Source organism: Rhincodon typus, chromosome 43 (assembly GCF_021869965.1).
Source record: "Rhincodon typus isolate 14 chromosome 43, sRhiTyp1.1, whole genome shotgun sequence".
Taxonomy (NCBI): Eukaryota; Metazoa; Chordata; class Chondrichthyes; order Orectolobiformes; family Rhincodontidae; genus Rhincodon; species Rhincodon typus.
Window position 1 is genome coordinate 4548494 of NC_063374.1, and position 12951 is coordinate 4561444.

Genomic DNA, 12951 nt, shown 5'->3' on the forward strand with positions numbered 1-12951 from the left:
CAGCACTGACCCTCCGACAGTGCGGCGCTCCCTCAGCACTGACCCTCCGACAGCGCGGCGCTCCCTCAGCACTGACCCTCCGACAGTGCCCACTCCCTCAGCACTGACCGTCCGACAGTGCCCACTCCCTCAGCACTGACAGTCCGACAGTGCCCACTCCCTCAGCACCGACCCTCTGATGTTCTTTAAAAAGAGTGGAAAGAATGTTTCACTGCGTTGGATATAGGTTTGGAGTTTGGAACTGAGCTGAGATGGGGAAGGTGGCAAAATTCAAGTAAACGTATGATGTTTTGTGATTATTTGCATTGAGGTTTGATTCCTTGAGACCTGTAGAAGGAGTATTTATGGTGCATTTTAAAATCAATAGGAGCCATTCACTATGAGAGTGGTAGTCTACTGTGTCCATGAACCCAAAGCTTGTTCACTGGCTACTCCACTACACCCTGCCCCAATGATCCACTCTGCTCAGGTGACTGTTGATCAGCAGGGGATCCACCCTGTGATCCAGATGGATCACCCAAAGCTCTGTGGCGTTGAGCCAGATGAGCCTATGGGGGTGGGGGCTGAGCTATTGGGGAGTGCGGGAAATAGAGTCAGTCAGAATTACCGGAAAAGGTACAATCTGAAAGTAATGAGCAGGACTGAGAGCAAGGGATTCAGCTGGGGACCACTCCCAGTCAAAACGTGATAAGTTCAGAACCAGGATAGAGGCACATCAAGACTGAAAGGCTTTGAATGAGTCATTTTTACACCAAAACCCTGTGGAGTTAAATGACGGGGAACTGGTTATTGCTAATGAATGGAGCAGAGGGAGAGATATTCATTTTTGGCACAGACTGTGTCATTTAACTGGAGGCACAGTAAGCCCGGCTACGGTTCTTATGTACGAGTAAAGCTCCCTATACACTTTTAACCTGAAAGTAATGCTTTCTCGACATTGTCCCTCATCATACAGCCCCAAGATAGGGACAGCATGAGGTTAGATACAGAGTAAAGCTCCCCCTGTACTGTAGCCCATCAAACACTCCCAGGACGGGGCAGTACGTGGTTAGATACAGAGAAAAGCTTTTTCTACACTGTCCCCCATCAAACACACCCAGGACAGGGACAGCACAGGGTTAGATACAGAGTAAAGCTCTATCTACACTGCCCCTCATCAAACACTGCCAGGGCAGGGACAGCACGAGGTTAGATTCAGAGTAAAGTTCCCTCTACACTGTCTCCTATCGTACACGCCCAGGCCAGGGACAGCATGGGGTTAGATACAGAGTAAAGCTCCCTCTACACTGTCCTCATCAAACACTCCCAGGACAGGGACAGCATGGGTTAGATACAGAGTAAAGCTCCCTCTACACTGTCCTCATCAAACACTCCCAGGACAGGGACAGCACGGGTTAGATACATAATAAATCTGGAAGTTTAGGAGAACTTTCACAGTAAAACAACAAGCTTCGCAGGCATTAACTCAGGCCTGACCAATCGCGTTGTGAATTCTGTTTTGGGCCTATTTCTGGAAGGTTCAGCTCCTGTTGTCAACCTTTGCCATCTCACTGTCCTGTGATTGGCTTCCAGGCTCGTTTGTTCTCATGTGACCCGTACAAGCAGAGACATTCAGAGAGCAAGCCGACTCCTCATTGGATGGTTTTTGATGCACAGGAACCACCATTTTCTCCCCAGCTGCAATATTTTAATGATTAGTGGGATCACACCAAAAACAGAGGCTGTAGATTCAGATCACAATATTGTGGAGGCTGTAGGGATCCAGGCCAAACACTCATAGGCTGTGAATAGCAACCTGGATGCCTCCTTCCTTCATATAAATGGCAGGCAAATGGACATCTGAGGTATGACCTTGTGGGAAACGGTGGCATTGTAGTAACGTCATGTAGCTACTAATCCAGAGACCCAGGTTAATCTTTCAAGATGGTGGCAGAGTGGGGGGCCTGAGCCCAGGGATTTGTCCACTCCCTTCGGTTTTCTTTTGTTGTTTTTCTTTTTTTTTTACTTCCACACTTTTTCTTTACTCCTTGTTTCCTTTCCTTTAAAGCCTGGAGAGTGGTGAATGAGGGAGGAGGACTCCTATGGTAGCGACGCCAGGATAAGCCAGAAACGGCCCCACTCCAGCCCGGGGTCTGCCGTCAAGCGAGCAGGGCCGACTCCTCCATCCCAGACCCGCAGGATAGGCCGAGGCTCCAGGTCCGCATCTAGGCCCAGGAACGTGAAGGAGGAGAAAAGCGGACTAGGCCTGGAATCGCAGCTAAGGCCAAGGCTCCAGGTCCACAGCTAGGCCCAGGCACCTGAGGAGAAAGGCAATACGTGACAGTCTCATCCTGGTGTAGTGGCCTTGGCACAGCATGATGGTCTTGTTTGGCAGACGCTTCCGGCCCAGTATTCCAGCAGCCTCGGCCTGGAATGGTGGTTTTGTCTCAGTATTCCATTGTTCCTTAATCAGCCTTTTCTGAGCCCAGGAGCTGTTAACTGAATGGTGATGAGCTTTGTCATACTTTCACTTTTATTTATTATTAGGGTAGTGAAGAAGGCGTTTGGTACGCTTGCCTTTATTGGTCAGTGTATTAAGAATAGAAGTTGGGAGGTCATGTTGCGGCTGTACAGGACGTTGGTTAGGCCACTTTTAGAATACTGCACTTAATTCTGGTCTCCCTGCTATAGGAAAGATGTTGTTAAACTTGAAAGGGTTCAGAAAACATTTTCAAGGATGTTGCCAGGGTCGGAGGGTTTGAGCTACAGGGAGAGGCTGAATAGGCTGGGGCTATTTTCCCTGGAGCATCGGAGGCTGAGGGGTGACCTTTTATAGAGGTTTATAAAATCATGAGGGGCATGGATAGGGTGAATAGACAAGGTCTTTTCCCCGGGGTGGGGGAATCCAAAACCAGAGGGACATAGGTGTAAGGTGAGAGGGGAAAGATTTAAAAGGGACCTTAAGGGGTAACTTTTTCACACAGAGGGTGGTGCGTGTATGGAATGAGCTGCCAGAGGAAGTGGTGGAGGCTACAAATACAACATTTAAAAGGCACCTGGATGGGTATATGAATAGGAACGGTTTAGAGGGATGTGGGCCAAATGCTGATAAATGAGACTAGACACTAATGACTAATGTCATTGATGTAGGCTCCGTGGTGTGGGAACTTATAAAACTAACATGAAAAATACAGCAAAAAAATACACATGACAATAAATTTCTATTCTATTCTAATGCACTAGGGCAAGGGTTCAAGCCCCAACTTTACCCCGATGGAATTTAAATGCAATTAATCAAATCTGGAATGAAAAAGGTAGTCTGTCACTGTGAAATTATCAAAAAGCCCTTCTTTCTGCTTTTTAAAAAAAAAAATTCTTTCATGGAATGTGAGGCAGGCTAGCTGGGCCGATATCCCTGAAGAAGAGTTGTACTGGACCTGAAACGTTGTCTCTGTGTTTCTCTCTCTCCACAGATGCTGCCTGATCTGCTCAGTTTGTGCAGAATTTGGGCCAGTGTTAGTTGCCTCTTCCTACTTGCCCCTTGAACTGAGTGGACCTCTCTGACTGCTTTCAGAGAGACGTCGAGAGTCAACCCACTACCACCGTGGGGTCCAGGTAGGGAGGGCAAATTTCCCTTCCTTAAAGGGCAACGGTGAACCAGGTGGGTTTGTAGCAATCACCATCAATGTTGTTGTTATGCTCCCCATCGCTGAGACTAGCCTTATGTTTTGCTGAATTATCCTTTGGATTTAGATTCTATTGACTCTAGGAAAGGTTAGGAATGGGAAACCTTGTCTCCTGTTAGCCTGAACTATAACACCATCTCCCCTCCCCCTGGGGAAGGAAATATGCTGTCCTCAAATGGTTTGGGCCTACATGTGACTCCAGACCCTGGAATGAACTACCGGAGGCAGTGGTGGAAGCTGGTACAATTATAAGATTGAAAAGGCACCTGGATGGGTAAATGAAGGGAAGGGTTTAGAGGGATATGGGCCAAATTCTGGCAAATAAGACTAGATTTATTTAGGATATCTGGTTAGCATGGATGAGTTGGACTGAAGGGTCGGTTTCCATGCTGTACAACTCAATGACTCTATGACCCCACAGCAATGGGGTTGATTTCTAACTGCCCTCGAAGTGGTCAAAGGAAACCATTCTACTCCAGAGCCCCACACCACAGCTACGTTTTCTCTCTCTCTCTCTCTCCATCTCTCAGGGAGACACTGGCTTCAGTCTCCTTGACGTGGCTTTCGCTCCTCTGTCCTGCGGTCTTAGGTAGTTAGCCGTCTCTGATTTCCTTGACAACCCTCCAGCGAAACACCCTGGAGCACGTTTACTGCATTGAAGTGGCTGCACAACGACAGGTTTTTGTTGCCCTTATCCAACGATGTCACCAGTTGTAGAACCGAAGTACGTGCTTGGATGGGGAATAATCACTCAGACAGTGACCAGGGCCCCTCCGTGCTCTGTGTAGTCTAATATCACCGTTGAGAGTGGGAGGTGGGGTTGTGTACTGATATGGAGGAGTGGAGATGTGGAGGAGATGTTCCTGTTGGTAATACCTAGCCTTGGATCGAACTGGGTTCCTCTGAAGACTCTCATCTCTTGTGAGGAAACAGTAGAGATGACGTTTTCAGGGATCTGTGTGGGCCATAGCTGCTTAGGTCCAACCAGACACTCCAGTGTCTAGACAAGGTGGCCCAGTCTAATACGTTGGGTATAAATTCAATTAATAATCTGGAATTTAACTAGTCTCAGTGTTGGTAACCATTGACAACCAACACTGGTTGTTATGTAAACCCATCCAGTTCACTAATGCCCCTCTAGGGAACAGTGGCACAGTGGTCAGCACTGCTGCCTCACAGCACCAGGGACCTGGGTTCGATTCCACCCTCAGGCCACTGTCTGTGTGGAGTTTGCATGTTCTCCCTGTGGGTTTCATCCGGGGGCTCTGGTTTCCTCCCACAGTCCAAAGATGCGCAGGTTAGCGGGTTGGCCATACTAAATTGTTCATAGTGTCCAGGCTGGGTGGATTAGCCATGGGAAATGCAGGGTTACAGGGATAGGGTAGGGAGATGGGTCTGGATGTGATGATCTTTGGAGGGACAGTGTGGATCTGATGGGCCTAATGGCCTGCTTCCACACTGTAGGGATTCCATGATTTCAATGTGAAAAAGCCTCCAACTGCACCTCCTAGGCCCTGTACAAGAGACAAGGGTGGCAGATACATGAGAACACCAGCAAGTTCCCCTCTGAACCACACACCGTCCTAACTCAGAAAATGTACCGGCTGTTCCTTCAGTGTCACCCAGGCGAAATCCTGGAATTCCCTCCCCGACAGCATTGTGGGTCAACCTACAGCATGTGGACTGAAGCAGTTCAAGAACGCAGCTCATCACCACCTTCTCAAGGGGCAATTAGGGGTGGGGCAACATACTCCGGACCCATCCCTGGTCAGGGTTGCGAGGCAGCCTCCTTTCTCCCAGTTCCCCACAAGCAGCCGCGACACGGCCTGTCCCTTTAAATATTGCAGGAGCTGGGAACAGTATCCAAGGTAGCTGACGTCAGCTATGTATTTCAGGCAGAAATTGTAGAGTACAGGGGTCAGTGGCTAGGTGAGGCAAAGAAATTTCAGATTTATATACATAAAAAAGGACAAACTGCAGTGAAGGTGCTTGGTGTAAAACAGGGGCCATTGCTAGATAATGCCCTTCATCTTTACAGTAAAACTAGGCTTGGCTATATAAGATGCTTCATTGGAACTGAATGCTGCAGGATGGCTCTTTTGTATACACACCGTGTGTGTGTGTGTGTGTTTGTGTGTGTGTGTCACTCTAAGGGTAGGAGCATGGTGCTTTATTAAGGAGGATTGAAAGGGGAGCTGCTCTCTCTCTCTCTCTATCTCTCTCTGTGTATCTCTATCGCCCTGTACCCCCTCTGGGCAGCTTTTGTCCCTGATAGGAAATGACTTGGCCGTTTCCACATGGCGTTTTTGCTCGGCTGGACCTGTGCCTGGGAGGCTGAAGAAAGATCATGCAGAGTTTGTCAGGAGCAGTGAACGAAGGTAACACCCCGAGCCTGCAAGATATCAGAGAGGAGGTGAGTCTGACTAACATACACACACACACGCACACACACACACACACAAACACTCACAGAAAGGCAGCACCGCCCTCGCCTAGTGAGTTCGTGAAATACCAAGGAAATTAAATTTCACCTTCACCAGAAATAAAAAGCTTCAAGTGGAGGGGGAGGGAGGTGTGTGTCTGTTGCGGGTATAGAAAGAGAAACAGTAATGTGGGAGCGGGAGGCTCTGTCACGTTCATCTCAAATCAATTCTGTGGACATTAGCGATGATAGCAATTTAGACACCCAGAGACTGCTAATCTCACCAATTCATCGCGAGGGGAAACAGAATATCTTTTTAAAACCCCCTCCTCCAAAATTGTCTGTTGTTTTTTTGAAGGGCAGGCAAGGAAGTGGGGGCAAGAGATGGATATTGGTGGGGAGGGGGGATGATATTTCTGGAATGAGATCGCTGCATTGCAGTGAAATGTTCCTCAGTTTTTTTTTTTGACACCTCTCTCTCTCTCTCTCTCTCTGACATTGTTCCTCCCCAGTTTAATTTCCTGAGCTGTTCTGAGCAAGGACAAGTTGATGGGGTATGGGTGCTGCTGGAGAAAGAGATGTCTGCTGGTGTTTATGTTTTCTTTGGCTTTGCCTGAAGATGGGGGAAGGGAAAGGTTGGGGGTTTTCAATGCCCAGTGTTTGACTCCAAGACGATCATGAAGGTATTTTTCCTTTTTCCCAGAGTGGACACAGTTCCCCTCGGCCAGGCTAGGGAGGATGGGGTCCACACTCCCGCTCTCTTTTCTTTACACAAGAGGGTCCGATTCCGATCGGACCCTGAAATTCCCCGGGTAATGACCGAAAACACCTTCCCCTACTCCTACAACAGGAGGAGCCAAGTGTAGGGGAGTCCAAAACCAGAGGGCCATAGGTTTAAGGTGAGACGGGGAAAGATTTGAAAAGGACCTAAGGGGTGACTTTTTCACACAGAGGGCGGTGCGTATATGGAATGAGCTGCCAGAGGAGGAAGTGGTGGAGGCTGGTACAATTACAACATTTAAAAGGCATCTGGATGAATAGGAAGGGTTCAGAGGGATATGGGCCTAATGCTGGCAAATGGGACTAGATTAATTTAAGATATCTGGTCGACATGGACAAGTTGGACCAAAGGGTCTACCTCCATGCTGTACATCTCTATGACAGTTGGCCTGTGTCAGCTTTTTGGAAAAACTGCCTGGTTGACCGCGCACTCCCTTTTTCTCATGGCCCTGTAAACACGTCCTTTTCAAGGACTTAATGGGTTCCCATTTGAAAGTCGCAAAGTTGTTAGAGCAGTGTATGTGAAACCATTCATCCCGTCTAGTCAAAACAGGCTCTCTGTGCACCTATTCAGACAGTCCTCAACTCTTCCGAGCTGCCCCTTCACTACCTCTGCAAGTTTATTCCTCCTCAAGTTCCTGTCAAATCTCCTCCTCCGATCGTTTGTCATCTCTCCTTCCCCTCCCCAACTCGTGGGCAGCGGGTTCCAGCTCGTTGCCCCGCGCTGCAGAAATCAACCTTCCTCCTCAAAGTCAAAACCTTCAATCTGTGTCTCCCCCCCTCACCCCTTCCCCAGTCCTTGTCCCATCAGCCAATGGGACCCAGCTTCTCCTTTCCCGATCTTATAGGATACTGTCACTATGGCCACCACCTCCATCAAATCTCACCCGCCCCCCCCACTTCCCTCCATCTCCTTCGCTCTGAGAGGAACGACACCACCCACCCCAAGCTTCTGTGACCCTTGACCTCACGGCTAAAATCCCTCGACCCCCTACCCCAGGACCGTTCTGGTCAAACTCAATCCACATCCTCTCGAGGGACTCTCACCTCCTTCTCGAAGGGACAGGGTCAGAGGAGGGGAGCCAGGACTAGAGATAATGCTGCAGTCAGGGTGGGGGGGTAGTGGGGGGAGCCTGACCAGAAGTTTATAATGGCTCAGTGTGATGTCCTATTTTTGTGCTCAGTGCTTCGGTTTGTGAAGCCCCTGATACATTTTGCAAACTATCTCATACTTGGACAACTGTCAAGTGTGGAGTTTGCACATTCTTCCCGTGTCTGCATGGGTCTTCCTCCGAGTTCTCTGGTTTCCTCTCACAGTCCAAAGATGTGTCGGTTAGGATGGATTGGCCGTGCTAAATTGTCCCATAGTGCCCAGGGATGTGCAGGTTAGGGTGGATTGGCCGCGCCAAATTGCCCCATAGTGTCCAGGGATGTGCGGGTTAGGGTGGATTAGCTGTGCTAAATTGCCCCATAGTGTCCAGGGATGTGAAGGCTAGGTGGGTTAGCCGTGAGAAATGCAGGGTTATGGGGATTTGGTAGGGTGATGGGTCTGGGTGGGATGCTTTTCGGAGGATTGGTGTAAACTCAATGAGCTGAATGGCCTGCTTCCTCACTGTAGGGTTTCTATACTATATCCTGCCACCTTCAATGATTGCTCCATAGGATTCCTAACTCCCTCTTATGAAAAAAAATCGCAATTATTAAATCTGATGCCCTTATTTTTGTCAAAATTTTACCCAGAGTAATCCCTGGAATGGGGTGGGTTGTCTTATACAGAAAGGTTGACAGGTTAGGCTTATATCCATTGCAGTTTAGGAGAGGACAAGGTAATTTGATTTAAACATCGAAGACCCGGAGGGACCTCGACAAGATGGATGGGGAGAGGGCAATTCCTCTTGTGGGGAGAATCTGAAACAAGTGGCTACCCTTTCACAAAAAGCGGGTGCCTATTTAAGACAGAGATGAGAGGCTGAATAGGCTGGGGCTAATTTCCTTGGAGTGTCGGAGGTTGAGGGGTGACCTGACAAAGGTTTATAAAATCATGAGGGGCATGGATAGGGTGAATAGACAAGGTCTTTTTCTCCAGAGTAGGGGAGTCCAAAACTAGAGGGCATAGGTTTAAGGTGAGATGGGAAAGATTTAAAAAATACATGAGGGGCAACTTTTTCACACAGAGAATTGTTCCTGTGTGGAATGAACTTCCAGAGGAAGTGGTGGATGTGGGTACAGCTACAACATTTGAAATACATTTGCGTAAGTTAATGAAGAAGAAAGATTTGGAGGGATATGGGCCAAATGCAGGCAAGTGGGACTAGTTTGTTTGGGATCCTTGTCGGCCTGGACTGATTGGATTAAAGGGTTTGTTTCTATGCTGTATGACTGTATGGCTTTTGTGAGGCCGCATCCTGAATGCTGGGTGCTAAGCGGAGGCGATGGCCCAGTGGTATTATTGTTGGACTGTTAATCTAGATTCTCAGGTCATGCTCTGGGGACCTCGGTTCAAATCCTGCCACAGCAAATGGTGGAATTGGAATTCAATTAAAAATCTGGAATTAAGTAAGAATTTAATGATGACCATGAATCCATTGTTGATTGTTGGGGGAAACCCATCTGATCCACTAATGCACTTTAGGGAAGGAAACTGCCATCCTTACCTGGTCTGGCCTACATGTGACTCCAGACCCACAGCAATGATTGACACCCCTCTGGGCAATTTAGGGGTGAGCAATAAATGCTGGTCTGGGTAGTGACACCCTCACCCTGTGAACAAACTTTTAAAAAAAAATGTTGGGTCTCCTTATTTAAGGAAGGATGTGACTACATTGGAGGCATTTCAGAGCAGGTTTACCAGATTGATATCTGGAATGGCCAGTTTGTCTTATGAGGAAACGTTAGACAGACTGGGCTGGTTTCCACTGGGGTTTGGAAGAGTGAAAGGAGACCTGATTGAAGTGTTTAAAAAAAAAAAATGCCCCTCATGTCTTTTTTTTGAATCTTTCTCCTCTCCCCTTAAAAATATGCCCCCTTGTCTTGAAATCCCCCACCCTAGGGAAAAGACATCAGCCATTCACTTTACCTATGCCCTTCGTGATTTCATAAACCTCTATAAAGTCACCCTTCAACCTCCTTTTGCTCTAGTGAAAAAAGTCCCAGCTTATCCAGCCTCTCCTTATAACTCAAACCCTCCATTCACAGCAAACAGTCTGGTTCTGAAGAAGGGTCCAGACCCGAAACGTCAGCTTTCCTGCTCCTCTGATGCTGCCTGGCCTGCTATGTTCATCCAGCTACACACCTTGTTATAACAGCCTGGTAAATCTCTTCTGAACCCTCTCCAGCTTATTATTATCCTTCCTATAACTGGGTGACCAGAACCACACATAGTACTCCAGAAGAGGCCTCACCAACATCCTGTATAACGTCTACATAATGTCCCAAACTCCTATAGTCAAAGGTCTGGGCAATGAAGGCAAGCGTGCTAAATATATTCTTAACCACCCTGTCTATATGTGATGCAAAATTCAAAGAATCATGTACCTGAACCCCTACTGTTCTACCTAGGCCCTACTTTTAATTGTCTAAGTCTTGCCCTTGTGTGTTTTACCGAAATGCAATACCTCGCATTTATCAAAATTAAACTTCATCTGCCAATCCTCAGCCCATTGGCCCAATTGATCAAGGTTTCTTTGTAATCTTAGGTAACCATCTTCATTTCATCTTTACGAGGTGGATTTGGAAAGGATGTATCCTTGTGTGGGCCAGTACAGAACGAGGGTATACTGTTTTATAATTAGGGGTCGCTCTTTTAGAACATAAGTGAGGAGCATGTTTTTCCTCTGAGGGCTGTGTGACTTTGGAGATCTGCCCCAGAAGGCAGTGAAGGTAGGGGTCATTGAATTTTCTTTTAAGGTGAAATTAGATAGATTCAGGCTAGACTGGGAGTTTGAAGGTTACTGGGGGGATAGATGGAAATGTGGAATTCAAAACCCAGAGAAATCAGTCACCATTTTACTGAATAGTGCAGCAGGCTGGAAGGGCTGAAGGGTCCATTCATAGAAACATAGGAAATAGGAGCAGGAGTAGGCCATTCACCTCTTCAAGCATGCTCTGTCCTGGATGAGATTGTGGCTGATCATCCAACTCAGTCTCCTGTTCCAGCTTTCACCCCATACTCTTCAATCCCTCTAGCCCTAAGAACTATATCCACCTCCTTCTTGAAAAAAAAATCAATGTTTCAGCCTCAACCGCTTTCTGTGGCAGAGAATCCTACAGGCTCCCCACTCTGAGTGAAGACATCTCTCCTCTCTCAGCCCTAAATGCAATCTTCAGACTGTGATCCCCTGGTTCTGGACTCCCCGGGTCATGGGGAACATCCTTCCTGTATTGAATCTGTCTAGCCCTGTTAGACTTTTATAGGTTTTTATGAGATCCCCCTCATTCTTCTAAACTCTAGCAAACCAGTCTCTCTTCATACGTCAGTCCTGACGTCCTGGAAATCAGCCTGGTAAACCTTCATTGTACTCCCTGGATAGACTGAACATCCTTCTGCAGATAAGGAGACCCAAACTTTACACAATAAGACAGAGAGATTGGGGGAGCTGTGGATAATGAGGAGGATTGCCTGAGGATACAGCAGGATATAGATAGACTGGACACTTGGGCAGAAACATGGCAGATGGAATTCGATCAGACAAATGTGAGGTGATGCATTTTGGAACATCTAATGCAGGAATGACGTAAACATTAAATGGCAGAACCCTTAGTAGCATCAACATGCAGAGGAATCCTGGCGTACGGGCCAACAGTTCCCTGAAAGTGGCAACGCAAGTGGATAAGGTGATCAAGAAAGCATATGTCATGCTTGCCTTCATCAGTTGGAGCATAGAGTATAAAAATTGGCAAGTTAATGTTGCAGCTCTATAGAGCTGTAATTGGGCCACATTTGGAATATAGTGTACAGTTCTGGTCACCACACTACCGGAAGGATGTGATTTACCAGGATATTTTCTGGCTTGGAGCGTATTAACTATGAGGAGAGATGGGACAAACTTGGTTTATTTTCACTTGAACATCGAAGGATGAGGGGCGATCTGATAGAAGTTTACAAAGTTATGAGATAGAATGGATAGTTGCAGTCTTTTCCAATGGTAGAAATGTCAATTACTAGGGGACACAGGTTTAAGGTAAAAGGGGAATGTTTGAAGGAGATGCGAGAGGCAAATGTTTTATACAGAGGGTGGTAAGTGCCTGGAATGTGCTGCCAGAGATGGTGGTGGAGGTGGTTACAATAGCAACATTTACAAGGCAGTTATATGAACAGGCAGGGAATACAGGGATACAGACAGTGTCGAGGCAAGAGGTTTATAGTTTGTTGTTCTTGTGGTCTCACCAAGGCCCCTGTACAACTGCAGCAAGACATCCCTGCTCCTGTACTCAAATCGTCTCGCTATGAAAAGGCCATCATACCAGTCGATTTCTACCATTCACTGCCTGCTAACTGAATCTCTCACATTCTTTTATAATGACCATATGATATTGGAGCAGAATTAGGCCATTCACCCTATCGCGTCTACTCACCGTTTGATCATGGCTGATAGGTTTTTCAACCCCATTCTCTTGCCTTCTCCCCATAACCCTAGAGCTCCATACCAATCAGGAACCTATCTATCTCTGACTTAAATACACTCCGTGACTTGGCCTCCACAACCCTCAGTGGCAATGAGTTCCACAGATTCACCACCCTCTGGCTGAAGATTCTCCTCCTTGTTTCAGTTCCTTCACTCTGAGGCTGTGCCCTTTGGTCCTAGTCTCTCCTACAAGCGGAAACTTCTTCTCCACATCCACTCTAACCTAGCCTCTCAGTATTCCATAAGTTTCAATCAAATCCGCCCCCCGTCCTTCTAAACCCATCGAGTACAGACCCAGCGTCCTCAACCGCTCCTCATATGACAAGCCCTTCATCCCTGGGATTATTTTCATAAACTTCCTCTGGACCCCGTCCAATGCGATGCATCCTTCCTTTCTATACAGGGCCCAAAAAGTGCTCACGATATTCCAAATAAAGTCTGACCGGAGCTTATTTAATGG

At 47.4% G+C, this 12951-nt stretch overlaps 1 protein-coding gene across 1 annotated transcript in view; it reads left to right on the forward strand.

Moving 5' to 3' along the window:
- Positions 1-12951, forward strand: part of LOC109922123 (transmembrane protein 151B-like) — an 83602-nt gene that overhangs the window by 51023 nt on the left and 19628 nt on the right. The window contains exons 3-5 of the mRNA XM_048619783.1: positions 2048-2485; positions 3453-3640; positions 5925-6078. Coding sequence (XP_048475740.1) covers positions 6013-6078 — 66 coding nt within the window. The 5' untranslated portion in view covers positions 2048-2485; positions 3453-3640; positions 5925-6012. The remainder of the gene's footprint in view (positions 1-2047; positions 2486-3452; positions 3641-5924; positions 6079-12951) is intronic.